This window comes from Podarcis pityusensis, assembly GCF_964106645.2.
Source record: "Podarcis pityusensis genome assembly, chromosome: 8".
Taxonomy (NCBI): domain Eukaryota; kingdom Metazoa; phylum Chordata; class Lepidosauria; order Squamata; family Lacertidae; genus Podarcis; species Podarcis pityusensis.
In genome coordinates this window covers 69,524,776-69,552,712 of record NC_138033.1, presented here as the reverse complement: position 1 = coordinate 69,552,712, position 27,937 = coordinate 69,524,776, and the positions used below count along the sequence as shown (strand labels likewise).

Sequence of the window (27,937 nt, the reverse complement as noted above, 5' to 3'; positions counted from 1 at the left end):
AACCCCACTGAACTCCGCGGCCGCCAGGTGAGCAGGCGCGAGCATCCCTGTGGCCGGCGCGGCCGACCTTCCACCCTCCGCCCCCGCCATCATCTCCTCCTCCTCGCCCCGGTAGCGGAAGCTCTTCTGTCGGCTTCGCGCTGCCGCCATCTCGGCAGCAGGAGGAGCAGGAGGCGGAGGAGGAGGAGGGGTTGGCGCGGGCAGCGGCTCTGCCTGGTCAGGCGGGGCGGGAAGCGGAAGGAGGGACACCCGGCGCGGCCTGTAAGTTACCCCCGCGAGGCCCGAGGCCCCGCCGTTGCCCCGGCGATGAGGCCGGGGCCCTCCGTGAGAGGGTGGGAGGAGGGCTCTCTAGGTCCAAGGGTGACGCGGGAGGAGGAACGTTTTTTTCCCCTTCCTCTCCCCCCCCCCCATTTCCAAAATAACGAAATTTCAGCCTTGGGGGGTCCTCGCCATGGCGAGCTGGGAGAGGCGGCCCTTCCTGAGGAATCAAATCTTAAAAGCGGGGCTTTTCAGGCTGGTCTCGCTAAGCTAGGGCTGCACGGGGGAGGTCCTTGAGAAATAATAATAATTAATAATAAAAATAATGACGCATAAAGGGCTTTTTTTTTGCTCTGACAAACCGGGTAGTGGTTTGGTGGGGGAGGGGGGAGGAGTTGTAATGTAATGTAAGGATTTTCAGCCTTGGGGTCCTATCCATACCAAGAGGTTGAGGTAAATCCTTGCAAAATTGGTACAAAGGGTGGTTTTGCTTTATGGGGAGCTGGGGCGTGGCTTAGGGGGGGCCTTGTGAAATCGTTATTATCATATAATAAATTCCGTAGTAAGTTGGGGAGCTGCTTGGAGAGGTAATCGCAAAGTTATTATTGAGGGGGGATTTTTCAGCCTTGTGGGAGGTCTCGTCATGCCAAGTTGGGGACAGCGGGGGGGGGCAGGTGGAGGATACTTGTAAAACTATTGTTGTTATTAAGAGGGACCCTTACCCACATCACTGTTCTGCTACAAAACCAACTTGTGATGAGGGGTTCTTTATTTGATACTGTACATTGACACTTATTTCTTTTTCTTTCAAATGCTAGCCTCTCTTATTCCTCCTCCTTCTCCCCCACTTTGCCATAGGGTCACCTTTCTTCCTTAATCTACAGCCTCTGATTTTACTTGTCAAATCTACTCTGTGTATTTAGAGTACATGATTTCCCAACCCTCCCAAAAAAATTAAATAAGGGTGCTGGGAATTGTAAGGGTAAATATTCAGAGTCATGTGCTTTAAATGCATGGCATGGGATATGACTACAGTGGTACCTTGGGTTAAGGACTTAATTCGTTCCAGAGGTCCGTTCTTAACCTGAAACTGTTCTTAACCTGAAGCACCACTTTAGCTAATGGGGCCTCCCGCTGCCGCTGCCACGCGATTTCTGTTCTCATCCTGAAGCAAAGTTCTTAACCCGAGGTACTATTTCTGGGTTAGCAGAGTCTGCAACCTGAAGCGTCTGTAACCTGAAGCATATGTAACCTGAGGTACCACTGTACTTACTGCCACTCAAATGATGATAATTATTTGGGGGTGGTTTATTCCTCTGTCCCTATAATAGCAACTGGGGTATGTGTGTCTACTCTTAGTCATTGGGCTAAGGGTGATTATTTCCAAATTGCACTATGTACAGTGGGATTAAGACAATCTGTTTCCGTCTTGTATGTGGGATAGAGGAGCGGGGACACCGTTGCATGTTAAGTGTGGACAATTTAAACAAGGGGTACTGAAGCCTCTCATTTTGGGTAGCTGGATTTTTAAGGTGGTGTTATTTTTCAAGTAGGTGGAGACTTTCTTGCTTTGATGAAGATGATTAAGGCCAACCTATCAGCCTGGAACTGAGGCTCAGTTGTAATCTTTTCCTCCTCCCCTGGAACAGGTTGATGAGACTACCGGGTGTGGACAGCGAATGACATACTGTCATTGAGCAATTCAGGACACACCCGGTTGTATTTTGTGGACCTTCATTGCTTTTAAAAAGCTAGCCTGGCATTCTCAGTGGATTATTCTTTATGCAATTGTACTCAAAATAACCCACATGGAGCGAAAACTTGTCTATCTGGACCAAAATGAATTATGGGCAAGAGTAGCAGCCCCCATTAATTCTCCTTTTCCAAGAAAAAGACCTCACCCTAGTGGGAATTCTCCTCGCAATCCCAGATATATTTTCTGCTCCTTCTCTCTCTCAACCCAGCTCAATATCATTCAAAGTGTTGACAAAATGTTGCCTTCGTAGGGTCCTCTACACCTTGGCCCACACTGTTGCCACTGCAGCCTCCTTCAAACACTGTTTATGTGACTTTGTGTCTGTGGCAAGATTGCTTGTGCTTAGTCCAGGCTCATAAAGTGTAAGCAGGGAACTGTGAGCAGAGTTCACTCTGAGAAAATGATTGGCAGCAAAGTGAATCTGTTGTGTTTTGGTGGGGTGAGCATTTTGCACAACTGGTTTGCCACGGGGGACCCAGGCTAGAAATGAGCAGATTTGCTGGTGCCATAATGGTTGTATGGGTTTGTTTTATGTGGCCAGAAGAGAGATAGTTAAGGGAAAGTGTAACTGCCATGCAGTTTGTTTATCCCCTGATGGCCCTCAAGCAAACAGCAATTATAATACCTGAACTCATAGCTTAGCAGTAAATGCTTTTGGCTGGAAAAAGTACTGCAGTTCTGTAATGGTCTTACACACTGTTTCTCCTTAACCTGCCTGCTTAAGGGGCAGTACAGCCAGCCAGAGTAGTGGCATGGTACTTTTTCCACCTGAAACTCCCCACGTCCAATAGCAGGGCACCATCTGACAACCAAGCTGCAAAGGCATGTGACTGTTAGTTGGCCCATGTTCAGGAGATCTCGTTCCCGTACTTGTTTTATTTTATATTCTTTATTGAAATATAAAAAAACTACATAATTACAAGTGCACAGGGTAAGATAAGACACAAAAAAGAAAATAAAAGAAATAGGATCCGTGTAGAAAACAAAACAGAACAAAACAAAATTGTATACCAAAGTAAGACCTTTGGAATTCAGTTTTGTATTAGAAGTAAGGCCTTTGGAATTCAGTTTTTAATGTTTTTGGATTTTAACAAATTGTATATACATTTTTTTTTTGCTTGCTTGTGAATCGCTTTGCGTTTTTTAAAAAGTGGGAAGCAATATTATATCATTTAATTATTTATTTATTGGATTTCTTCCAAGCCTTGAACAATAATTGCCCCAGGGCAGAGTACAACAATATAGAAATGCAATAGTAAAATCAGTTAAAGCAGTTTGCAATCAGAAGAATACAGTGGGTCCTGATATATACCAAATCTATATAGTGTCAAAGGCTAGAGTAAAGAGGTGTGATGTCAGCATGTGGATGCTAGACACACCTCTGTGGGGAAGGAATTCCACTATTTGGGGGCTGCCACACAGAGCATATTCAAACGTAATAAAGCTAAACCCTCTGAGGGTTACTTTGGCAGTGGACTTTATTGCGGTCTTCCTGTTCTCCCTGCTCCCCAATACTTTGGTTTTGTAGCTGCTGTGTGAAAGGTGCTGGCATCTGATCCTTGACGCCTGCCTGGAAAGAGAAACAGGCCTCTTGTGCTTTCAGCACTGTAGCGTTTGTAACACTTTTGGATTCATTCATTTTTTAAAACTCAAGGACAGAGCTATTACTGGGAGATACTGGTCTTCAGGCACCTTGGTCCCATGCCCATCTGCTCAGAAGTAAATCCTGTTGAGTTAAATGTGGCTTAATCCTAGAATTGTCGGCATAGTTTCCCCCTTTAATGGTTTTTCTCAGTACTTTTTTTTTTATGGCACTTGGGATTCTTGATACTTTGTTTCCCAGGCTATCCAGAAGTCTAATATCAGATAAGACCTTGGTTGCATCCACACCATACATTTAAAGCACTCTTCTATACCAAAGACTTGTAGAAACTGTTGTTTGTTTAGTGTGCTGAGAGTTGTTAGGAAACCCCCTGAAAGCTACAGTTCTCAGGATTCTTTGCAGGAAGCCATGACTCTTAAATTGGTGTAAGAGTGCTTTATTGATAGTATGAATGGGACCCTTATTATAATTAGTGTTTCCTCCAGAGATGATACTCAGACTTGTGAAACTACCTTATTACTGAGTCAGATCATTATTGATCTACCTGAAAGCAGTTCAAAGGTCTCAGGCAGAAGTTCCCCTCATCCCTGTTTTCCTGAGAATTTTTAAAGCAGATATACCAAGGAGTGAAGTGGGGTTCATAGGGATCATTCGCATACATATCATGTGCTTTACCATTGAGTAATGGTCTGCTAATAGGTGAGTTCCTTTTTCCATTATGGAGATCAGTCGGAGTGATTTACAGACCACTTAGGGCTTACCTGCTGGACGAAAACAGTCCAGCTGCACTGTGTGTTAAAAGCTTATTATAGCTGACTGCACAGCGAAATCAGAGAAAGGTATTTCCATGGCTGTTAGTGGTCACACCAGGGCTAGCCCACCCATAAGACAAGGTGGGGCGACTGCCTCAGGTGGCGGGATTCACTGGACCAGCAGACCCAGATGTCAGTCTTTCTTCCTGCCTTGCTCCTGATGTAGATCTTCCCTCACCCATTCTTCCCTGGTGGGAAAGGAGGACCCATTTTGGGATCCTCCTGAGGTGCCAAAATGTCTTGGGTTGGCCCTGGGTCACATCCTGTAATAGTGAAGTCAGGTGGTAAGTATTGATAGGATTTGAGCTAAAATGGGGGCCAATGAGAAATAAGGGAGACCCCTGATAAATACAAAGTTGGGTGTGGGGGAAGCAGAATGCCGCATGCAAGTCCTTTGTTGCTTACAGTTTCCTAGAGAAGATGGCTGAGTGGCCAATACCTTAAACAGGAGCACTTTTGTTAGGAGGTGAGGATACGCTGACATTTTGTTGTAGCACCTATTTTCAATACCACCATGTACAGAGGAAATACGGCCCTGAATATTAGGCCTTCTGGACAGTGTCCGACTTCTGGGTATCCAGAGAGGCACATGGCTGTGTGCTGTTGGAAACAAAGTGCTGGAGGAATAGATGGACCTTTGCTCTAATCCAGCAGGGCAATCCTTGCATCCCTACAGAGTCGCTTCCTGATTGCTTCATTCAGCATGCCATAGTACTAGTGATATGAGCTAACTTTTGCCTTCCACTAACTTCATCTAGGATGCAAAATGTATTTGACCACCTAGCCAGGTGATTAGCCAGCTGCTTTCCCTCATGACACCCTGGAGCTCCTGCCATTGAAACCAAGGTGGTTACTGGGAAGGTGCCGTCTAGGTGGAATGTTTGTGGAATGCTGCTCATCTTGTGTCTTTGTTACATATCTTTAGTTGCTAGGCAAAAAATATTCTTCTTTTCCCAGGCCTTTGGCTACTTAAATAATCCATGGCCTTTTAAATGGGGCAGGGAGGGGTATAGTTTTGGTTTGTTATTATGATATGTATTTTTGTGTTTTTATATTGTAAACCACCCTGTGATCTTTGGATGAAGGGTGGTATAAACATTTAATTAATAACCCCAATAATAACAGCTCTGTAGTCATAAATCTTTTCAGATCTGGGACCCGCTTTTAACTCAAACATGAATTTGCGGATCCACTTCATAATTTTTTTACCATGTATTTTTATGGCGGCAATACTGTTGTTGTGACCCACCTTAGGTTAGGCTGCAACCCAGTAGTTGGTTCCGGAACCCATCAGTTGAAAACCAGTGTTCTGAGATGATGTCTGTGCGCTTGTGGAATTTTCTCCCCCAGGGAAATTTCCTTGGCACCTCCTTAAGTGTCCTTTTTGGCAGCAGATAAAGTCTTTTGTAATATTTTCCTGGGCTCAGTTTAACCTCAGTTTAACCTGTGCTATACCCTTCTCCTTTCCCCCCTGCTTTATTTCATTTGTTGTTTTACTGCGTATTTTATTCTTCTGCCTATTATTGTTTTAAACCACCTTGAAAATATCACGTAATATGCGTATGGCATGTTGAGCAGCTGGGGTGGATTTATTTTTGGTCATGTTGGTCAGCCCCTGCTCTGCCACACGCGTAGGGAAGCCCCGGCCTGCAAGCCAGATGTGCCTTAGGGGCACCCAACCTCTCCACACACCCCATAGCCATTGGATTTTTTAAAAAGAAAAGCTTGTCTCTATCATTCAGGTTTTTCAAACGCCTAATTGGGGTAGAGGGGCTTGGGAGTCATAGTTGCAACCTCTTAAGTAATCCCCCCTCTATAGCATTTAAGCTTGGGAAACAGTCTCTCATTAGCTCTGAGAGTGTATTATGATCCTTGTATCTTCAGTAGAACTGTGCAACTTGAAGTGTTTGTAAATTGCCTTGTTAATATGGTGAAATGATTAACTACTTGCTTATCCTTAGGCCAACCTCTCCCAATTCCTTTGTTGTGAGCTATGCTTTTTTCATGGCATCTCTTCTTGCTTTTTCTGATCCCGTTTCCTCCTTCTGTAAGCACTTAATGCTGTAGCTGTATGCTCTGCTCTGTAGCTCTGGGAGTAGAATTGCACTCTTGCTTAGAGGAGCATAGCCCCGCCTCCGGCAGAAATGGCCAACCAGGAAGTTGTACCAAGTGATCCTTTTGATGATGTGGCATAGCAGCTACTGTGGAGATACTTAGAATTGCACAAAGTGCTGTTCCCCCTTCCGTCATAAATCAAGAGAACCAATAGGTCTGCATTTTGCTCACATGCTTACTCTGTGTCACAGAATTGTGCTGAGTTGTGAACAGGAGATGAAAGCCAGGCAAAGATTTCAGATTTGGGTATCTTTCCTCCCCAATGGCAGGCAGAACGTGGTACATCAGACCGCAGAGCCACCGTGTTTTGTTTTTATTTTGCATTTTTATGCTGTGAACTGCCCTGAGATCTTCAGATAAAGGGTGGTACACAAATTTAATAATAATAATAGAAGGGGATTAAACAAATTCAGGTGTAGTGTAGTGGGAGATGAGGACCTTGGGAGACCAGGGTTCAAATCCTCACTTAGCCATCAAACTCAGTGGGTGACCCTGGGACCAGTCACAGTCTGTCTCAGTCTAATCTACTGCACAGGGTTGTTGGGAGGATGAAGATGTGGAGGAACGTAAGAAAATCCTAGATGGCACTAGTCCAGCGGCCTGTTCTCACAGTGCCTGTCAGAAACTGGCAAGCAGGACCTAAGAGCACTCTCCCTTCCTGTGGCTTCCAGCAGCTGGTATTCAGAAATATTACTGCCTCCAACCACGGAGGGAGAGCTTAGCCATTGTGACTTGTAGCTACTGATAGCCTTTTCCTCCATGAATTTTTCCAATCCTCTTTTTAAGTCAACCAAGTAGGTGACCATCACTGCCCTTTCTGGGAGCAAACTCCATAGTTTAATAACTATACGCTGCATGAAGAAGTCCTTCCTTTTATCTGTCCTGAATCTTGGCACAAGAGTATTATGCCAAAGCTCAGTTACGTTAATGTCTTGCTTTTGTTTCCACAGCAACAATGTCAGAAGGGGACAGTACTGGCGAGTCCATTCATGGCAAACCTTCAGTGGTCTTTAGATTTTTCACAAGACTTGGACAGGTTAGTTTCACATCAGGGGCTGAGAGATGCATAAATAAAATCAAAGGAGTTATCACTCAGGGTGGTTTAAAGCTGCAACTTACAGAAAGGAACTGCAGCCAGATCTCTCACCTTCTACTTGCCCATAGGAGTGGTGGAAGAGGCATCAAATATCTGGGGAACTCTTGACCGGGAGCACTCAAATTGCACTGTGTGCACATTCAAGATTGCACTCACCATGCAGTCAGTCCTGCAGATAGTTCTGTATTTTTGAGTCCTGTTGAACTCAATGAGACGACCATGTGTGAAATGTGTGCTCCCCTCCAACGTTGTTGGGCTACAGCCCCCATCATCCCTGACCATTGACAATGCCGATGGGAGCTGGAGCCCCAAAACTCCAGTGTACACTGTACTGTAGTAGTAGTATTAGTAGTAGTAGTAATAATAATAATAATAATAATAATAATAATAAATATACCCCGCCTATCTGGCTGCGTTCCCCCAGCCACTCTGGGCGGCTCCCAACAGAATATTAAGAATATTAAGAATATTAAGAATATTAAGAATATTAAGAATATTAAGAATATTAAGAATATTAAGAATATTAAGAATATTAAGAATATTAATATTAAAAACACGATAAAACATCAAACATTAAAAACTCCCCTAAACAGTATACAGGATCGCTGCTGTAATTGTTAGCTATACAATGCTGTTGTAATTGCTTGCAGTTTTTTGACAGGTGATATGCTGTTATTATTAGCAACTTGATGAATAATACTGCATTTTTTCTAGATTTATCAGTCCTGGTTAGACAAATCTACTCCTTATACTGCAGTGCGATGGGTTGCAACGCTGGGTTTAAGTTTTATCTACATGATAAGAGTTTATCTACTGCAGGTAAGAGGACTGAGCACCACTTGCAGATCCTGCTGCATGTGTGTGGAGTCACTCTGTTTATTGTTGGTTCAGAGATATTTATGTTTGATGGAAGCAACAGTTTTTACTTCCTTTACATACCTTTAATGAGATACATGTGATATGCAAGATAATTGTCTGCACAAATGAAATGTCACAGAACTAATATGAGTAGCATTGAAAAATATTTGATTCAGAAGATAATAGTACTGTACTGATTATTGAAGCAGTATCTTATCATAATAAATAATGAACATAATAAACCTCCTGTTAGTTTTGTGCAAGGAAAGAATGGTAATCTGAAAGCACTTCTGTGATTCTGTTTTTGTGTCTGTTTGGGTATAACCAGTGTTAAGGGTTTTCTTCAGGGCTGGAGAACCCGTTGCTTTCCAGATGTTGCCGGATTGCAGTTCCCATCATCTCTTAGCATCGACCACTTTAACGAGGGTTGATGGGAGGTGGAGTTCAACAACATCTGGAGGACCAGATTACTGCAACAGTATATGCACCTGGGAGCAAGTGCCATCCGTAGGTAAATTTACACCAGTAGACTGTTCCATTGTTATCTGTATTTATGCCAATTGAAAAATCACCTTATGAGCTGGAACCTTGGAATCATTTCAGAGTATTTTGAGAAGCTGGCCTCCTGCCACCCTCCCACCCCACCTTCTGATTACTTATTTTAGCAGTGTCCCTGTTTGTCTGCTTGCCCTTGTTTAGATTAAAACCTCTAAGCTGCAGGGAAAAATAAATTCATCCGACTATAACAAAGTGGAGGAACAAGCACCATAAGAGAATAGCAGATTTCTGTTTGGATTGCTTTTGAGCACCTCCATTTTAGCCTTAAGATGCATCTGCACTGAGAAATCTTCAGGCTCGGGGTGTGCTTGTTCATTACATTTGTGCCCCCCACACTTGCATCTTTATTTCCTCCTACTTTATTAAGATCTCTGCCATCCCCCTAAATATCATGCTTCTCTTTTATCTCTCCTTATTTCCCTTTTGCTCTCATGCTGTTTGCCTCTTATTATGCTTTATTCCTTGCTTCTAGTTGATTTAGGTCAGGGATAGGGAAATCAAACAGCAGCTTCAAACACCTTTGATCATTGGTCATGTTTACTGGGTATGGTGGGAACAGCATCAGGGGGGTGGACAGACAGATTCCCCAATCCTCGTTTGCTCTGGATCTGATTAACATTATTCGTTTACTATATATTGTTGAGACCTACCATTTCAGACTAGCCAACATGGTGCCCTCCCACCCGATTTTTTTGGACTACAGCCACCATCATGCTGGCTGGGGCTGATAAGGGTTATAGTTGACAATATTTGGGGAGCACTATGTTGGCTACCCCCAACAACCCCCTCATACAGTCAAATACTGCAGATTGTGTGCAAGCAGTTTTGTGTAGGTAGGTGTGTTTCTGTACTTAGAGCCATGTCCTCATTTGACATTTTCTTCTTCCTTCCTAGGGTTGGTACATCGTGACATATGCCTTGGGCATCTACCACCTAAACCTTTTCATAGCTTTCTTGTCGCCAAAGGTAGATCCCTCTCTAATGGAGGACTCAGGTATAAAGAACATCACTAGCCCTGCTTTTCTCTTGCATGGGTGTTGGTTGTCGCATGAACTTATTATATATCAGATATGGGGAAGCCCTTTCAGCCTGAGGACCGCATGCCAGTGCTGGACAGGGCCATAGGCAAAAGTGGGGAGAGCAACAAATGTCTATTTCACCTTTTCCATAACAGGCTAGTTTCTGTACACATTGCATGAGTTATGCTCCATCCAGGCAAGAACGAAGCATCAGAAGGCTTCAAGTACACATTCCAGTCTGGCAAAAACACACAAGGGGGGCAGGGTGTGTGTGCAAAGCAGGGCTGGTGAGCGATGTAGCTTGGGGAGAGTCCTGAGAATGTCCACAATGAGAAAAGGATGCTAAACCTGATATGTGTACGTACACACACACACACACACACACACACACACGAAAACCTAGAACATATTGGGGACTTAGGCACAGCTTAGTATGTTTTAAGTTGCACCTGCTATCTATGGGTATGAAGAGTGCTGGACTTTAGTGTGGAGTGCCAACCACTTCTCAACTTTATTGAGTGGCCAGACTCCCAATTATCCCAACAGAAAACAGTGTCTTTTGTAGTGTTATAACACTGTATGTTTGCTTATGGCCCTGTGTGGATTTTCATAGCAAGAACAACTGACTCCTGTAAAGTTTGAATGTAAGAGTTCAACCAGTGCTAGCCACATCCTGTGGATTGCATGGCACATAACTGAACATGACATCTTCTAGGAGTTGAGTGATTTCGTTTTTAGATCCTAGGATAAACATATAAATGATGTATTAGAAATGCTGACAGAGTTTTGACAGAGCCAGAGTTAGAATCCCTGATTTTGTATTACTACCTTCACTTCCCTGTGGATTAAAATACCTCCCCTCCAATTGAGACTGGAACGACATTGCTTTCACGTTTCATACTTTGTGGAGATCTGTGCTGCAATTTCTCTTGCACGTAACAGCCCTTTGATCACCTGTTAATAATTTTTTGTTTCCTTGTACACTTTAATGGGTGATTTGTCTCTAGCACAGTCATTCATACCTGCTCTAAGTATGGTAGTAGTAACAGAGGGAGCCTCCTTACATCAGATAAGGCTGTCCATTGAGCTCAGTATTGTCCATCCTGATTGGCAGCGCCGGTCCAAGGTCTCTGGCAGAGGCCTCTCCAAACATCTGCTACTGAACTTTGTTAATTGGGCATGCCAAGGGTTGAACCTGCAAGAGTTAAATGCAGAAGAAAGCAGTTCCTAAGACTTTGCATTTCCTCCTCTTCTCAGATGAGGGTCCTTCATTACCTACAAAACAAAATGAGGAGTTTCGGCCCTTCATTCGAAGGCTGCCAGAGTTCAAATTCTGGTGAGTACGTTTTAATAGCAATGCAAAAGGATTCAAGTCCCTGACCCTTCGTCTTTCCTGTTCTCCTGCCTCTCATAGGCATGCCTTCTCTTTGGCCTCAAGCTTGTGCCGCCTTCCTTACAGTGCGTACCTAACAGTTGCCCAGTTGCCACCTCCCCCAAATCTCTGGCCTTGTAGTGCCTTTTCAGTATGAGCCACCTCTTCCACATAATAGGTGTGCTTGATTTGAAGGCTCAACTCAGGCGTCACAAGTCCAAATATCCACCAGTATTGCATTGAGCTTTAGTCTTAACCATAACATAAATCACAGAAGCAGGGAGGGAGGGAAAGGGGAGGAGGAAAAGCAGCAAACTTGGGTACTAAACCTAGGTTACCAAGTTCTCGGAGACCAGCTGAAATGGAAACAGTTCAGCTAGCCTGATGAAATCGCTACTGCTAGGTGAAAGCTACAAGAAGGGTCCAAAGACAGCTGGTTCGTCTGCAGAAGTGATAGAATCTTCTTTTCTGCCTCTTAAGGCATCATAAGAGAACCTTCTGCTGTGAGGTGCAGGATAGCAATGCTGAGTAAGAGGTGGAAATAGTCTTTTATGGCTTGGATGTCAGAAATGTTGCTGTGGGCTTGGTCCTCCTTCCCACTCCTCTCCTAGGCAAGTTTCTCCCTCGGCTTCATGGTTTTCTATAACCATTATTTGCTGTGGATCAGCAAAGTATCATTAGAGCCTTGATTTCCAAGGATGATCAGAAGCCTCTTTTTGCAGACTGCAATCCAGACGTTAGCACTAACCATGAATTGCAGATTCAGGTGTCACAGCAAACTGTAGTTGGGGAAAACCAGGAAGTGGAGGGGAGAATGCTGGAGATCAGGAATGGTATGTGAATTGGGCATTAATGTCCTTAAAAGAATTTTAGTACACAATCAACCTAACTGCAACTATCTTTTCCTTCCAAGGCACTCTGCTACTAAAGGCATCCTTGTCGCAATGACATGTACATTCTTTGAGGCTTTCAATGTTCCAGTTTTTTGGCCAATTCTTGTGATGTACTTCATTATGCTTTTCTGCATCACAATGAAAAGGCAAATCAAGGTAAGAATCTAACCAAGTTGTTCTTTTTTCCAGGTTGTGGATTCTCCTAAACATGAGAGAGAGGGATTGCCCCAACATAATGGCAATATCACTGGCTATGTTGTAGCTCAAAAATTGCTAGTGGTGGTGGGGTTTTTTGAAAGACCCCCATAGTTGGAGTAGAGTTTGAGGCTTTGTCTAACGCTGATGAGGGTAGTCTGGGGGCTGTTTCCAATGTGACCTCCTTCCAAAAGCACCATTTTTTAAAAAGAAAAAAAAATGACTTCTCCTTTGGATCCCCTGCTGTGATACTTGAACTCAAAAAACATTTTAGTGGCCATCCAGCTTTTAAAAGAAAATGCTAATTGCTCCCATAGGCTCCCCCTATTGATAGTGATGCCCCCCAAAGGCCTTAATTTTTTTTAAAAAAATAAGTGGATTGTATCCAATTAAGTATTACTAAGAGTAGAGCCAATGGGATGCGGGTGGCGCTGTGGTCTAAACCACAGGGCCTAGGGCTTGCTGATCAGAAGGTCGGCGGTTCGAATACCTGCGACGGGGTGAGCTCCCGTTGCTCGGTCCCTGCTTCTGCCAACCTAGCAGTTCGAAAGCATGTCAAAGTGCAAGTAGATAAATAGGTACCGCTCCGGCGGGAAGGTAAACAACATTTCCGTGCGCTGCTCTGGTTCGCCAGAAGCGGCTTAGTCATGCTGGCCACATGACCCGGAAGCTGTACGCCGGCTCCCTCAGCCAATAAAGTGAGATGAGCGTCATAACCCCACAGTCATCGGTGACTGGACCTAACGGTCAGGGGTCCCTTTACTCTTTAAGAGTAGAGCCATTGACATTAATGAATCTAAGTTAGTCATGTCCATTAGCTTCAATGGATCTACTTTAGCTAAGACTGGTATTGGTACAACCCACTGTTCTTTGGTCACACCCACTTTGATATGTGGCCCCCAAAGGGTTGTCCATGGCCCTCAGTTCCTCCAAAAAGGATAGCCACTGCTGTTCAAACACATGAGCACATTCAGGTGTTTGAGGCGGAGTGGGCAGAGGGAGGGGAGTGCCGTGGGTGTGCTCTAAAAGCCTGTGTTTTTCTTTCCCTTTTGTTGCAGCATATGATAAAATATCGATATATACCCTTCACACACGGCAAGAGGAAATACAAAGGGAAGGAAGATGTGGGGAAGACCTTTGCTAGCTAGAAATTATACTGAGCTTGCTGACCAACTCCCTTCATTACAATTAAAAGTCCAGTTTTGAGCCATTGTAATGATGCCTCTTTCCTTCATACCAAGTCATCAGTAATAACGAGGGTGGGGACTAAGAAGTTGTATTTCTCCCCCCGCCCCCTGCAGTTTATTGAGCGTCAGGCTCCCCGCCCCCCCCCCCCCCCGCAAGAGAATATCAGCCATATCATCTTGTTATTCTTTGGATATGAGCTGTTATGTCCAAGGGCTGCTTCTGTTCCCCCCTTTTTTGTTGTTGCACAACAGGAGTCATCCCATGTTCTCAAAACATCTCATAGGAAGTACACGCTACTGGTTCCAGCTCCTTGGAAGTGCAGGATTTGAGTGGCAATTTCGCAAGTTTCTGGTGCACATTTAGCAAGACAGAGTAATAAGAGAAGGTAGAACATTCATTTCAAGCCCCCTCCTCACAAAAGTATAGCCTAGTGTGGAACAGGGGAGTTCCCACAACTGTATTTATTTATTTTGGGTTCCTTTGTGTTGATCTAGTCCAGAATGCATCCTGGTACATTGTTGAAATGCTTTGTGCATCTACAGAGGAAGATGAGACACAGTGATAATGTTTTCTGCTTTGTAATGTCCCAGGTTTTGACTAACAGGCTGTTTACAGGACCTCTGGTGATATTACTTAAGAGGGAAACTTGTGAACGTTGAAATAAGCCTACCCTGAGTTTTTTATTTTCAAAGTGGAAAAGGAATTAATTGATTTAGCTTTTATGGTGGAAAGGCTGATTTCTTTTTGGCTCTTTCATAATGGCTCACTATTATTCTTAACAATCATGTTTTTGGGGGCCAGGGTTTGCTGGAGGTCTGGAATTAAATTTATAAAAAATTATTATGTGGAGAGTATTTTGACACATTTTATTTGATACTTAAAAAAACTTTTTAAGTTTGCTTCATGTAGCCCTCTCCAAGGTACATCTACACCGGCCATGGCAGACCGAGACTTTGTGGGTTTTAACACAGCTTTTAATTTTCTATGGAGAAAAATATAGAAATAAATGATCTGCATGTAAAACTTTTTCAATGTGATACAGCTATAAACAGTTTTATTAAGTGACTTTTTAAAATTCCAAACTTTATTAAAAGACAGTGTCCCTTTCTTGGGTTCAGTAGTCTTTATAACAACCAATGTAAGGTACTAAGTGTTAACATTTCTTCCTTTTTCTCTAAACATTATGTTGTATCCAAAGTACTATGTAGAACAGAACCTTGAAAATAATGGGTGTGAGTAACTTAGGTCTACTAATTTCAGTGGGTCTACTCAGAGTAGCATTAACATTGGATGCAACCCATTCTATTTAAATATTTTGGAATAATGTATTTGAACTCTAGCTGTTCGAAAACAGTCCTTTGCATTACTGTGCAAACCATAGCTGCTCATGATTCAGTCTAAAAGGAAATTTTCACTCTGTATTGGGCGGACTTGTGATAAATGTAAAATATCCTGTGCCATGTGAATTGGATCGCCCCACTTTCAGCAGTATGGGAAAAATCTGTGTTGCCCCCACACCCACACCCCAACGTTCTTAGAAGTCAGCAATAGGGGGATCTGTTTACATTTCTAAACAATACTATGAAAAATATTGTACAAGGGATCAGAGGTATTAAAGAAAATTGCAATGAATAATCCTGATCCTTACCACTGTGCATAGAAGCAAGTTCCAGTGATATCAATTGGGCTTTAATATCTCTTAGTATATGTGTTAATAAAATGGTATGGAGCTGGGGCAGTAGCTCGAAAAGTAGACTAAGTAAATTTGTCAGAGGTTAATTCATGCTCTCCTCTGTATCAGACCTCAGTTGCATTACTCTAGGACTAAAACGTCACAATGTAGAAGGGCAGACACATACCCTCCCCTATGTGGAAACGTGTTCACACCAGCTGTAGCTGTTGGCTGCAGGTGGTGCAGCTTCTACTGTATATTCCTTCTGCTAAGGGTGGCAAACCAGTAGTCCTACAGGTGTTGTTGGTCCACAACTCCCTTCCTCTCCAACTATTAGCCATGCATGCCAGGTCTGATGGGAGATGGAGTCCAGCAACAGCCGGTAGAGGCACCTATTGGCTATCTTTGCCTTATGTACCCACCGTACAAGATTACCCCAATCTTTGCCAAACTGAATTTCTGACAGTTGCTGCACTGTAGGGCGCTCATTCCAACTTAGAACTTCAGCTTTATATTTTTAAAAAACTAACCAACAGCTATAGTTTATTAGGCATAGGGGATTTTAGCAGCACACAAACTCAAAATTAATTTCCATATGCATGCCCTAGTATCTTTTGGAAAGGTAAAATGTTCTTATTAAGCTACTACCTCTCAGAGAATGTAGTTTCCCATAAGAATAGCCCAGCAATCAGGTCATAGACCCATCGAGTCCAGCATTCTGCTCTCAGTGGCTAACCAGATGCCCCTGGGAGGCCTGTAAGCAGGACCTGAAGGCAAGTGCACGCTCCCCTCCATTTTCCAGTGACTGGTATTGAGAAACATACTGCCTCCACTCACAGAGGCAGAATATAAGCATTGTGGCTTGTAGCCATTGATAGCCTTATCCCCCATGAATTTGTCTTAATTCTTTTTTAAAGCGACCAAAATTGCTGGCCATCACTGCCTCTTTTGGGAGCAAATTCCAAAGTTTTAACTTTGTGCTGTGTGAAGAAGTACTTTCTTTTATCCCAAACCCCCCAACATTCAGCTTCATCAATGTCAACAAGTTACAGTGTCATGAGAACACTACTGGTAGGTCTAGCAGATGCCTGCCAATGCTTAAAAGGGTTATAGCAGAATTTAGGTAGATTTGTGTGCTTTGTTCTACAAAGAAAGAGGATCAACACCAGAAGTTTGTTTTGTAAGATGACAAGTTCGTATCTCCTTGTACAGGCAGTGCAACTCAAGTGTTAAGCTGCTCAATTTTATCACAGCAATTTAATATCATAATATAAAAATAAAGTCTTACACTTGGTCAAAAGCTGTAGTATTTTCGTTGGTTCCTAACACTTTGCAATCTAACAGCTGCACAGGTGGCTGTTATCGATAGTGTTGTAGATAAATCAGCTTCTGTGGATGGAATTTCTCTCTGCACAGTGGGCACTCAGCCTGCAGGAGAGGAAAAATACATATCTTAACTAAACAAACATCTCCCAGTTCCCAGTTTGTAAGTCTTTTTCCAGCTAGCTTTTTCTGACAGTTACCTGTTTGCACACCCTAAGTTCTCTACAAATGGAACCACGGGCCTTCCCTCAGTACCAGGGGCTTTTGATGGTATGTAGAACTCTTACAGGCATAGAGCTATATTTATAGACAGGATTGTGTACATGCTGTGGAAGTGCAGAAAAGCTACCTGCTGTGGTATCTAGAGCTGCTATTTAAAACATTTCTAACCTGCCCTTCATTGCAATGTGATATCAATGAAGAGTTTGAGGTGCTAGAGTCAATTCTACAACAGTAAACCAGTTCTTAAAAACTAATAGGAACTAACCCTCAGTCTAGTCGTTTTGAGTCCAACTGTTGAACTGCAGCTCCCATTATCCCTGACTATTGGCCATGTTGGCTGGGGCTGCTGGACTCCCAACAACATCTGGAAGACATCAGGCTCCTCGTCCCCGAATTAAGGAATTGTCTTAACAGATTATCAACTAGACTCAGATAATGCAAGTGCATATTGGCACCTGCTAGAATTGAAAGTTGAAAACTCAAATCACATGTAGTTTCCTCCTTTGGTAAGACATTGGGAAGAATGAAACCAAGGAGCTATTTCAAGGAACCCACTTCTTCGGCTCCTCTTTTCCTACAGCTCTCATTTCCACTGCGAAAAGGAAACCTGACAGGACTTTGCTTTTGTTTTAAGAGTTCAGCATCCTAGGAGGGGGTCTGTTTACCTTGGTGTTGCACCACTCAGTGATGCATTCCCAGCAGAAGAGGTGTCCACACGGAGTGGCTGTAGCATGCCGGCGTTCTTCTAAGCACAGAATACAGCGAGAGCTTCGGCCAAGGAACTTCTCCTCAGGCTGGGTTCTGAGAGAGGACAAAGTCAGGCACAAGTGCTCTTCAGGTTAATGTCCCAAGGGAGATGATGCTTCTGCTGCCAAGGTTCTAGCATATGACACCATCAGGAGAAACTTAGCTTTTTAACAGGGTTATAGCCAATGCTAGTCCTACTCAGAGTAGACATGAAAGAAAGTGACGTTACTAATATGGGTCTATTTCAGGTCATCTACTCTTGAGTAAACATTTGCACCCATTTTTTAAAAAGATTACGCTCCTAGCCCTCATACTTTTGACTGCTGTTCCTGGGCAGTACTGCTTGTTGCCTAAAAATAAAGGTGTGGGGAAATGATCTTCAAAGTTACTTAGCAAGTTCCAACAAGATGCAAAGCCACCCAACAAGAGCTATTTTTCCAAGGTAGGGGTAGGCATACTGTTCTTGGTTTTTTGGTTCTCCTTTCCCCTTTTCCCAATATATCACCCTCTGCCATTTACGTACCGAGAATTCCATGTACTGAAAGCCCAGTGTTTGCAAGCACAATATAACCAACCCATTCAAATTACCTAATTCATTTTAACCAGATCAATTACACACTGAGTTGGTTACCCAGTTTTGATGCCAGGACACAGTTTTATCCATTCTTAACACCTGTTGATTGTCAAGCACAATATTAAGTCAATCTAGGTTTTTGAACACAGCTCAGATGCCACTGCATGCGCCCCCACCCTTCATTCCAGCTAATACTACTACAGTGGTACCTCGGGTTACATATGCTTCAGGTTACAGACTCCGCTAACCCAGAAATAGTACGTCGGGTTAAGAACTTCGCTTCAGGATGAGAACAGAAATTGTGCTCCAGCAGCGCAGTGGCAGTGGGAGGCCCCATTAGCTAAAGTGGTGCTTCAGGTTAAGAACAGTTTCAGGTTAAGAACGGACCTCTGGAACTAATTAAGTACTTAACCCGAGGTACCACTGTACATAGTTAAAGAACACTAGCAGGAACCTTTTTCATCCTGCAGGCCGCTTTCCCTTCAAGGCTACTTTCCAAGGGCTGTGGGTCAGTGTTGCGCAGGGACACAAGCAACAGTGTGTGAACAAATACATACATTAACACTGGGTGCAAAGCAGCACCAGTGAAGGCTGTAGCCTGGGCACAATTTTGACGGCCAGAGAGGGGCCTGAATATTTGATCCCCAAGCCTGAGGCTCCCAGGCATCTACGCCACCCCCTGTAAGCATCTGGTAAGCAAAATGCCACTAGCATACCTTGGGTAGGAGAGGTTACGGTGCACCTTCCATTCTTGCCTTGCCCTCTGCCTCTGTTGGAAGCTGTATGCATGGATACCAACTGTTAGTGCCAGGTGCAGCACTGAAAGGATCCCAAGAAGCCTGTAACTTGATCGAACATGCTGGTTGTCTCCATCTAATCCTGCATAGCGCAGCTGGAAGGGGGGAAGACACAAAACCACCACTTGATATTGATGCATTTTGTGTGATCTGTGAAGGAACCTAGAGAACTGCAGTGTGATGGCTATTTCAAGTACAGATTTTGTTTAGAAAGAATGGAAACCAGCCCACATGACTTTTGAATCTTGAATTGCATACAGAACAGAATACCATCCTGGTATTGGTGACAGTAGCCCTCCTCTAGAACAGCAGTGGGAACCTATGGCTCTCCAGATGTTGAACTCCCATCTCTCATCAGCCCCAGCAAGCATGGCCAGTGGTCAGGGATGACAGGGAGTTGTAGTCAAGCAGCTTTTAAAGGGTCACAGGCTCCACATCCCTGAGCTATGGCAATACATACGATTCTAAATTGACCACAAAGAGGGGATCCATACAAATAAGTAATATGGCACCATAGATATTTAGGGGTAGAGTGGATTCCTAGTCTTCATTATATTCCTGTTGTACATGTGGTAGTGTTAACAAGAAACAGAAACTCGGGGTGCTGAGAGACAGAAACTGGATGGCAGCCCAAACTTAAGGTTCTATCCAACCAAGTCCTATGCAGGGAAGACCCATCTGAAATTACTGACTATAACTAACTTGGGTCCCTTAATCTCAGTACGTATACTTTGGGAATGACCAGCATTGGATATAGCCCTTGGTTCCGTTTGATGCTATTCCCCACCCCCGCCCCAATGCCAGGGATGGAAGTGAGAGCTGCCCACAGTAAACAGTGCCAAAATACGGGATTTTAGTGTATTGCACACAGAACATCAAAGGGCTATCAAATACTTTCTACTTACATATGTGATCCCTGCCATCCTTTTAGATAGGTGGTAGAAAATGCCATTCATATAGAAGATGGCCAGGTGCAGCCTACGAAGGAGTGGAATGCCTTGCCTGAGAAAATGGACAACCTGACAGAGCATCTTCCTCTGCTGCTCTGTTAATCTGCCAAGCCATTTCTGTAACCAACGCCACAAGAAAGTCCTTCCCCACAATCCACGCAAATGTCTGCTTTGCAAAGTCCTCATCTCATCGGGTTCTGTCTGAAGTTCATGTTCCAGGTGTACTAATCCTTTGTCTAACAAGTAAGGGAAGACAGTGTGCAAAGAAATCAGGACAGCCCGTCGAAGTACTGAAGGAACTCTCTTCCGTGATGGGTCTACTTGGATAATATTGACATACTCTTCACCAAGAGTTTGGTAACCTAAAGAACATTTAAAAAAACAAACAAACAAAAACAGAGATGGCAGTCCTGAAAATCTGATAAGTTTAATGTTAAGCATAAAATGGCAGCACATTTAGTCAGAGCACCAAGCACAGAACAATTTAAGGGGTGAAATACCTGAAAGGGTTGTGAGTGTGAAATATGCTATATCAGCAAACAGCTCAATTTCCTTCTGCCACTCCAACCAAATTCTAGCACCTAGAGAGCCAGAGCAAATGACAGTGTTAGAGAACAAAGTGAACAGAGATGCCCTGCCAAATAATTTGACTTCAATACGAGTTGAAAAAGAAATTACACCATTTTCATAGGTCAAATAATAAAACATTATGAAAGTTAAAAAATTAAGAACAGAGATTTACAAAGTAACCAGTGTCTTTAGTGCAGATACAACTTCTAGAGAGGTAGAACGTTATGGCATAAGCTTTTGTGGAGTAAACAGATGCATGAAGTGTAATCCACAGGCACATACTGTATACCCACACTACCAATGCAATAAGCAAAGATAATTTACACTTCAAGCTAGACTGTATGCAAGATATGCACTGCAACTCAATGGTTGCAGGATAAGCAAAGATGTTTGCAATTTTCAGATCACAGGCTATTGATACAGTCCTCTCTCAAGTCTCAATCACCTTTATCCATCAATAAAAGAACAGAAGAGCCTGCTGAATCAGGTCAATGGCTCATCTAGTCCAGGATCCCATTCTCAGAGTGGCCACCAGATATCTCAGTGGCAAACCCACAAGCGGGACCTGGGCACAATTCCTTCCTGTAATTGCCAGCAGCTGGTATTCAGACTGCCTCAGACTGTAGAGGCAGCCATTATGACCAGTAGCCTTCATGTAGCCTTCTCCTCCATGAATTTGCCTATTCCTTTTTAAAGCCATCCAGGCTGGTGGCCATCACTGCCTCCTGCAGGAGCGAGTTCGACAGTTAAACGAGGCATTGTGTTACGCAAGCTGAGGTACTCTGCCAATGAATCCTCTTGCGCCTTCACCAAAGATGTCTTCTCCTGCCATTGGTGAAAGGAGCGTCAGTTCTTACCTGCGGTGATCTCAGCCCAGGAGAGCTATGGGAAGCCACAACTAATAATGCTTGGCTAGATGGGCCAATACCCTGACCTGATATAAAGCTGCTTTTTACATTTCCAGGTTCACCCCCCACCCAACCCCTCTTCTCTCCCTCTCCCTCTCTCTCTCACACACACAAATGACTCAGATATTGTATCCAGTGTGGCTTGGGTTTCAGACTAGGACCTAGGAGACCAGGGTTCGAATCCCCGCCCTTAGCCAATGAAGCTCACTGCGTGACCCTGGGGTCAGACACTGCCTCTTAGCCTAACCTACCTCACAGGGTTGTTGTGAGGACAAAATGGGGAGAGGGAGAACCATGCCGCTTGGTGGAGAAAGTGGGATATAAAACGGAAAGAAAGAAAGAAAAAGATCCGGTATATGGGCTTCTTGTCTTGCAAAGCCGTTCAGAGGATGCAATTCTGCCCGGGGTCAAGACGGCTCCTCACCTGCCAGGCCCCCCAAGGCAGCCCCAGCCCCGCTCCTCAGCGCCCCTCGATAGAGCTCGTCCTTCTGGGCGGACCGAACGAGTCGTGCGGGCCCGGCTTCTACCGCTGCCGGCGACATCGCTGCAAAGGCGAGAAAGGTGCCTGTTTTGCCCGAGCTGCTTCCGCAAACAGACGCTTCGCGCGGCGCACGCTTTTATGCGTCATCAGGCCGCTCCACGAACGAGAGAGAGAGAGAGAGAGAGAGAGAGAGAGAGAGAGAGAGAGAGAGTGAGAGAGAGAGAGAGAGAGAGAGAGAGAGAGTGAGAGAGTGTGTGTGTGTGTGTGTGTGTGTGTGTGTGTGTGTGTGTGTTGGAGTTGCGCATAGAGAGATAGGAAAGTGTAGAGTAATGCTCACTAGAGGATCTTCCGGGATAAAGAGAACATTCCGCCGCCCTTTCGGAAAACGTGCGCCTTTTAGAGCATATAGCTCAAAAAGTAAAAGCGTTTCAGTTGTTTATTTCGTAAAATTTATACAAACCACTTGATTGAGAAAACCAACACCACACCAAAAACACCAGGCGAACAGTATAATGAAACAATAAAACAAGGCTTGAATAGCCATTTCTGCATGGATGAAATCGGAAAATATGATGGGGGCGCTCTCTCTTTTGCTATTATTTTCGTTAACTATGATTGGTGTGTGGGGTAGGTTGTTGAGTTAGGCCAATCATACTGATGAGGGGGATTAGTCATTGTCATGTTGTGCTGTATATGCGATGAAGGGGAATCACACTAGAGCAAAGGCATGATTGGAAAATTATGGGGGGTGTAGATCTCTCTTTTTGTTATTGTTTTTGTTAACGTCTATGATTGCAAGGATTTAAACATATGTTTACTGTATTAAGTAGGGGTTCAGAATCTTATCCCCGTGACTGGAAATATAAGAGTGCAAGTGAGAGTTTTACTTTGGGAAAATGTAAAATGGGTTTTAATTTGTGATCAATTTGTAGAAATTTGAAAATCAATAAAAAAAGATTTGGCAAAACTAGAACCCTGAAATAATGATGAAAATGGTCAACAAGAGAATGAATGAATGAATGAATACAATCAGTGTCCTGGAAAAATCTCACAAAGAGGCAGTGCCCAAAGAGTCCAGTTGATGTGCGACTGCTGACATGGGGGTCCTTCTGGACCAGGAAGAGGGCAGAACGGAGGTGAAATGTGAATGGGGCAGGGCTGAAAAGGGGTGACATGTGATGTAATGGGGCAGAGTGCACTCATGCATCTGCCGCTGACAAAAGCAGGGGCTGGGAATGGAACCCCAGGTGAAGTGGTCCCTGCCTGTGCACTAGAGACCATTAAGTACATAGTCCATTGATGGGAGCCAGACAATGGCTGGAGGTGTTGATAGTTGTCAAGGGGCAATTTTGTGGTTTGAGGGAGTTGCCGTCCTCCACAGAGGATGGTTGTCGTTCCCGATCCTTTGGCATTGACCTTGCTGGTTTGCAGATAATGCAGATGATCTGCAATGAGGCGAAAGGGGCTACTTCAGTAACGTAAAAGCAGCCCCCCAGATTTCTTTGTTCAGGACTCACAGCATGAATAAGAACCGGATGTTCAAAACCACCATCCAGGAGGGTGGTGTCCCCCATTGGGGTTGCCATCTAAATTGGGGTGTGTGGGTGTCTGTTTCTGGAGGACGTTTTTAAATGGGAGAGTTTGGGAAAAATACTCCCTTTAGCCACCCACAAAACACCATTACTGGATGGCCTTAGGTAGAAAATTTCAATAGCCCCTCCACCCTCAGAGATTTAATAACTACATCATCATCTGCTATCTTGTAACAGCAACCAAAATATGTTGTTTGGGGCAGAGATCTTGCTTTGCTTCACAGTCTCTTGAGTGAAGCCAGTGATGGCATAACTGTGGCAGTTGGGGCCAATAATTTAGCTTGGGGGGACTCTCAGCTGTTAATGGGAAGACAGCAGAAACGAAACATGGGGCTCCTTGCTCTACCCATTTCCTCTAGAGTCAGGACCCCTCACCACAATGTAGATAGCTGCAGCTATTTCTGGTACCCCAGCTAACTCTTCGTTGGTGAAAGACAGCTTTGATGCATGCTACCATGGGAGGGATCCACACCCAGTGTCCAATTCCAAGAGCCCTGAAATGGATCTATTTAAATAGGCACATTCCCATCCCCTGTGCTGAGCTCTGTTTTCCATTCCATCACCTTGTTCTTCCTCTTACCTCAACATGGCAGAGAATCCCTTCATGAAGGTGTCTGGGCTAAAAATCTGGTGTACAAAGCCTGTCTTTTTAGGTGGCATCTCAGATGTCACCATGAACAAAATATGAAACTAGTAGCATTCACTTCTCTTAATCTCCCATTGCAGAGGGGAAGGGGCCATGGCTCAGTGGTAGAGCACCTGCCATGTATGCCGGTGGTCCCAGGTTCAGTCCTTGACAGTTCAGTGTAGGGTTGGGTGAGATCCCTGCCTGAAACCCTGGAGAGCCCCTGCTAGTTAATGCAGACAACATTGCCTCTGACTTGGTAGGAGGCAACTCTCTGTGTCCCAAGAATCGGGGAGAAGAAATATTTAACCCTCTCTCCTCCCCACACACAAAGGTCCCAATGTAAGTAACCCATCCCCAACATTTAGGGGCGAAGGAAGCTAGAAAGCAGGTTATTCATCCTTACAACTGTGGTTGGCAGACTTTTGTCAAGAAGCTGCTTTGCATTTCTTCAGCCAGCAGATGCAGGAGCTTTTGGTGGTCTACTGATCTCAAGACCTCCTGCCAGATTTCTTCGTAGTCGCAGTGGATGGAAAAACAAGAGCAGCTGTTGGATCCATGGGTTCAGGGATGGCCATTTATTATGCTGAAAGAGCCATTTTATTCTCTGGGCAGCAGTTCAGGAGCCAGAAGGGTGTTTTGCTTCAGCCACCCTTTCACCTGCCTGGCTTCATCATGAACTTTTCCATTTGCTGCCAAGTTACAGAGAGGTGAATGCGACTGGTGAATACTCTTGACTCTCTGCGCACCTGCGTATTTGCAGCTGGAGAAAATGAGCACCAATTTCATCCCCTGCTGCTTGGCCAAGAAGAAAGAGGGCTGTCCCTGCCTTCTCAGCTTCTGCACTGTTGCTTTTTAAAAAAGAACTTAATAATGGCTAGTGTACTAATGTGGGAACGCTCCAAAACCTTTGCCAGTTGCCATGAGGCAGAAAATGATCTGGTATCCAGAGGGAGGCTGAGATTGGGAAACTCCTGACATGGGTGGGGTGGGGTGGGGGAGAGCCAGTGTGGTGTAGTGGTTAAGAGCGGTAGACTCGTAATCTGGTGAACCGGGTTCACGTCTCTGCTCCTCTACATGCAGCTGCTGGGTGACCTTGGGCTAGTCACACTTCTTTGAAGTCTTTCAGCCCCACTCACCTCACAGAGTGTTTGTTGTGGGGGAGGAAGGGAAAGGAGAATGTTAGCTACTTTGAGACTCCTTTGTGTAGTGATAAAGTGGGATATCAAATCCAAACTCCTCCTCCTCCTCCTCCTCCTCCTCCTCCTCCTCCTCCTCTTCTTCTTCTTCTTCTTCTTCTTCTTCCTGGCCTCCTCACGGAGAAACTTACTGAGCAAGCCCCACAGATTCCCAACCCACCACAGCCATTTCCCTCACTCCCAGCACAGGTAAAGGACCCCTGGATGGTTAAGTCTAGTTGAATTCGACTTTGGGGTGTGGAGCTCATCTCCGCTTTCAGGCCGAGGGAGCTGGCGATTGTCCGCATACAGATTTCCGGGTCATGTGGCCAGCATGACTAAACTGCTTGGAAGCAGAAAGGGTTTACTATTCATTGAAAACCGGGGGGGGGGGGATCTTTGGCCCTCCAGATATTGCTGAACTACAGCTTTCACAACCCTAAGCAAGCATGTCCAGGGGCCAGGGATGATGGGAGTTGGAGCTGATCCCCCACACCTGATCTAAAAGAAATCAAGGAGGGAGCCAAGCAGAACTCTTGGGGAAGGGAGTACCATAAACAGAGTCTAATTGTATCTACAGACAGATCCACAAGTGGAACTGAAAAAAATCCTATTTCACATTTATTTGGATAGTTTGCTTTCCAGTGATATAGCTCTGCTGGAGTTATCACTGGCTGCATGGCACCCTGAAACCTATTGATATACAGTACTAACTCACCCTTGCAAATGTGTATTGATGAATACAGGTGGAGTTGGTCCACTGGTTGGATTCAGGATGCACTGAGCCATTATAATCAGCATTCGGCCCCACATAATCCATTTCAGCATCCCTGCAATGGAAAGGTTAAGGATTAGATAGAGTCTTGTCGATAAGTCAGGATGCCCTGGGTAGCTACTCCTCACTGGCCTCTACCCTGACAAGGATCTGAAACCTGCAGTCAAGCCGATGATGGTAGACCATCCACTGGGTGGTCCTGGGCTGGCTGGCTTTTGATACCCAAAATGCTGGTCCCCTTAGCTTGGGGCTCCTTGGAACTAGAGAAATCCCTGAAGGCATCAAAACTCCCTTCTGCACTGTGCATGGGAAGCATCTATAATATAGGATTATTTCATGATGATCAATACCTGAGTCTTGCTCCTTTGGAAATAACTTGCAATGCCACCTGCATATTCCCCCCACCCCATATGAACACACTGTGCTTCTTTTGAAGAAAATTTAGTGGCCCCTTTGGCTGTACCAATTTGGGAATTTCTCTTTTTAAGTGCTAATGGAAACCCTCCCACATTTTTAGTGTGCATTTCTCCTAATATATTCATTTTGTGTTCAAGTTCATCTAAATGTCACCTTTTCTGAAAGCAGCCTTCTCTGGTGCATTTCTGAATTTTATTTTCACCAGTTTATGCTTTTTATATGCATGCTTTTTGCTAATATGTGCATTTAGGGGGCGGGGAACCTCTTTGCAAAATAGGGGAAATGGCAACTCTCAAAGCAACATTCTGTTTGGTGTGTTGATCTGGGAAGAGCAGTTGGGAGTAGGTTTACATTAAAATGGAAAGAATATGGATTTCTCTGCTCTCCATATCATTTGAGAATGGTTTCTCACACAGTCTTTGCCAGAAAAAGAATCTACTGTCAATCCCAGCATCCATTCACCCAAACCTCTAATCCACAGTTAGGATCTTTATGACTGGCACCAAGAATCCACCTGCGAGTTTGACGGCATATGCTCTCCTAACTACACGCATAGAGTTCTGTTAGGTCTCCCCTCCTTCAAGTGCCACCTGGGAGCAGCCCTTCCATTAGACTCATTCAGTGGGAGAGGGGGAAAGCAGGGCTCCTCTATCAGCTCTGCTGAAAGACCAGCTCCATAAAGCATCTCCTACCCCTAAACTGTGCCAGTAGTGGCTAAAAATATATATACGTATCTTGTGTCCCCCCCTTTCCATGTCAAACTATATTACAAAATTAACGTTAATCATGTATAAATATAAATTAACTCTCCCCTGAACAGTACTATAGGATTCACACACAATGTTTCTTTAAAACGGAGTATAGTATGCACATAGCATAAAATTTTACCTGTTTAACATAATATCCAACCTACTACAGGGGTGCCAAGTTAAATAATTTTTTTTTTGGGGGGGGGAGGTAAGCCCCGCCCCACACAATCAAGCGCAAGACATGCACAGCATTTGAATGGCAATGCCCATCAACTTTTTTGGGGGGGTGACCCGCTCAAATATTTTAGGGGGGGCAAAGGGACCTCGGCCCCTAGGAGCTGGTTCCTATGATCCACTACTATATATAATGCTAACATCCTAGAGAACCTTCACTTTTCTCTGCCAAAAACCTGCCTTTCTTTGACCTTGGATAGCTGTTTGCCAAACTTTGTGAAACCAGTATTCTGCATCCTAGAGCTAGGACCACTAGAAATGTCAACATTTGCTTACATTCAGGAGTTTTTCAGATGGCATATTGTCAACAAAATCAGCAAAGACCACCACAGTAGATCTCTTCACACCTCTACTCGCTGAGGAAGCAAGAACCTCAGCTCAAACAGATGCGCATTCAGTT

General features: G+C 44.3%; 2 protein-coding genes across 5 annotated transcripts; one reads left to right on the top strand and one right to left on the bottom strand.

The window, feature by feature from the left end:
- Positions 1 to 8: 8 nt before the first annotated feature.
- Positions 9 to 13,751, top strand: RER1 (retention in endoplasmic reticulum sorting receptor 1). 2 transcript variants are annotated; one of them, XM_081018151.1, is made up of 7 exons: positions 9 to 27; positions 7,495 to 7,580; positions 8,355 to 8,459; positions 9,951 to 10,050; positions 11,333 to 11,411; positions 12,361 to 12,496; positions 13,594 to 13,751. In XM_081018151.1, the coding sequence occupies exons 2-7, from the start codon at positions 7,500 to 7,502 to the stop codon at positions 13,681 to 13,683; spliced, it is 591 nt and encodes a 196-aa protein (XP_080874277.1). In that variant the 5' UTR covers positions 9 to 27; positions 7,495 to 7,499; the 3' UTR covers positions 13,684 to 13,751. The 2 variants fall into 2 exon arrangements, with proteins under 2 accessions (XP_080874277.1, XP_080874276.1); XM_081018150.1 differs by lacking the exon at positions 9 to 27 and adding an exon at positions 89 to 261.
- PEX10 (peroxisomal biogenesis factor 10) lies at positions 11,037 to 27,937 on the bottom strand. 3 transcript variants are annotated; one of them, XR_013989822.1, is made up of 9 exons: positions 27,814 to 27,937; positions 26,081 to 26,192; positions 21,911 to 22,030; positions 20,509 to 20,589; positions 19,964 to 20,370; positions 18,978 to 19,153; positions 17,606 to 17,741; positions 16,684 to 16,823; positions 11,037 to 11,270 (listed from the first exon to the last, which is right to left on the bottom strand). XR_013989822.1 is itself a non-coding variant. In XM_081018148.1 (8 exons), exons 3-8 carry the CDS (start codon positions 22,026 to 22,028, stop codon positions 16,755 to 16,757), a joined length of 987 nt encoding a protein of 328 aa, XP_080874274.1. In that variant the 5' UTR covers positions 22,029 to 22,030; positions 26,081 to 26,192; positions 27,814 to 27,937; the 3' UTR covers positions 16,634 to 16,754. The 3 variants fall into 3 exon arrangements, 2 of the variants coding, with proteins under 2 accessions (XP_080874274.1, XP_080874275.1); XM_081018148.1 differs by lacking the exon at positions 11,037 to 11,270 and having other exon boundaries at positions 16,634 to 16,823; XM_081018149.1 differs by lacking the exons at positions 11,037 to 11,270; positions 26,081 to 26,192; positions 27,814 to 27,937 and having other exon boundaries at positions 16,634 to 16,823; positions 21,911 to 22,100.

Excerpts from the sequence above, each read along its gene's own strand:
- RER1 (XM_081018151.1), top strand. The coding sequence starts at position 7,500 with ATGTCAGAAGGGGACAGTACTGGCGAGTCCATTCATGGCAAACCTTCA. Across the intron at positions 7,581-8,354 it reads TTTTCACAAGACTTGGACAG|ATTTATCAGTCCTGGTTAGA; the intron begins GTTAGTTTCACA and ends CATTTTTTCTAG. Across the intron at positions 12,497-13,593 it reads CAATGAAAAGGCAAATCAAG|CATATGATAAAATATCGATA; the intron begins GTAAGAATCTAA and ends CTTTTGTTGCAG.
- PEX10 (XM_081018148.1), bottom strand. The coding sequence starts at position 22,028 with ATGTCGCCGGCAGCGGTAGAAGCCGGGCCCGCACGACTCGTTCGGTCC. Across the intron at positions 19,154-19,963 it reads GGATGGCAGGGATCACATAT|CTGCGCTATGCAGGATTAGA; the intron begins GTAAGTAGAAAG and ends CCCCCCTTCCAG. Across the intron at positions 16,824-17,605 it reads CTGAGTGGTGCAACACCAAG|GCTGAGTGCCCACTGTGCAG; the intron begins GTAAACAGACCC and ends CCTCTCCTGCAG.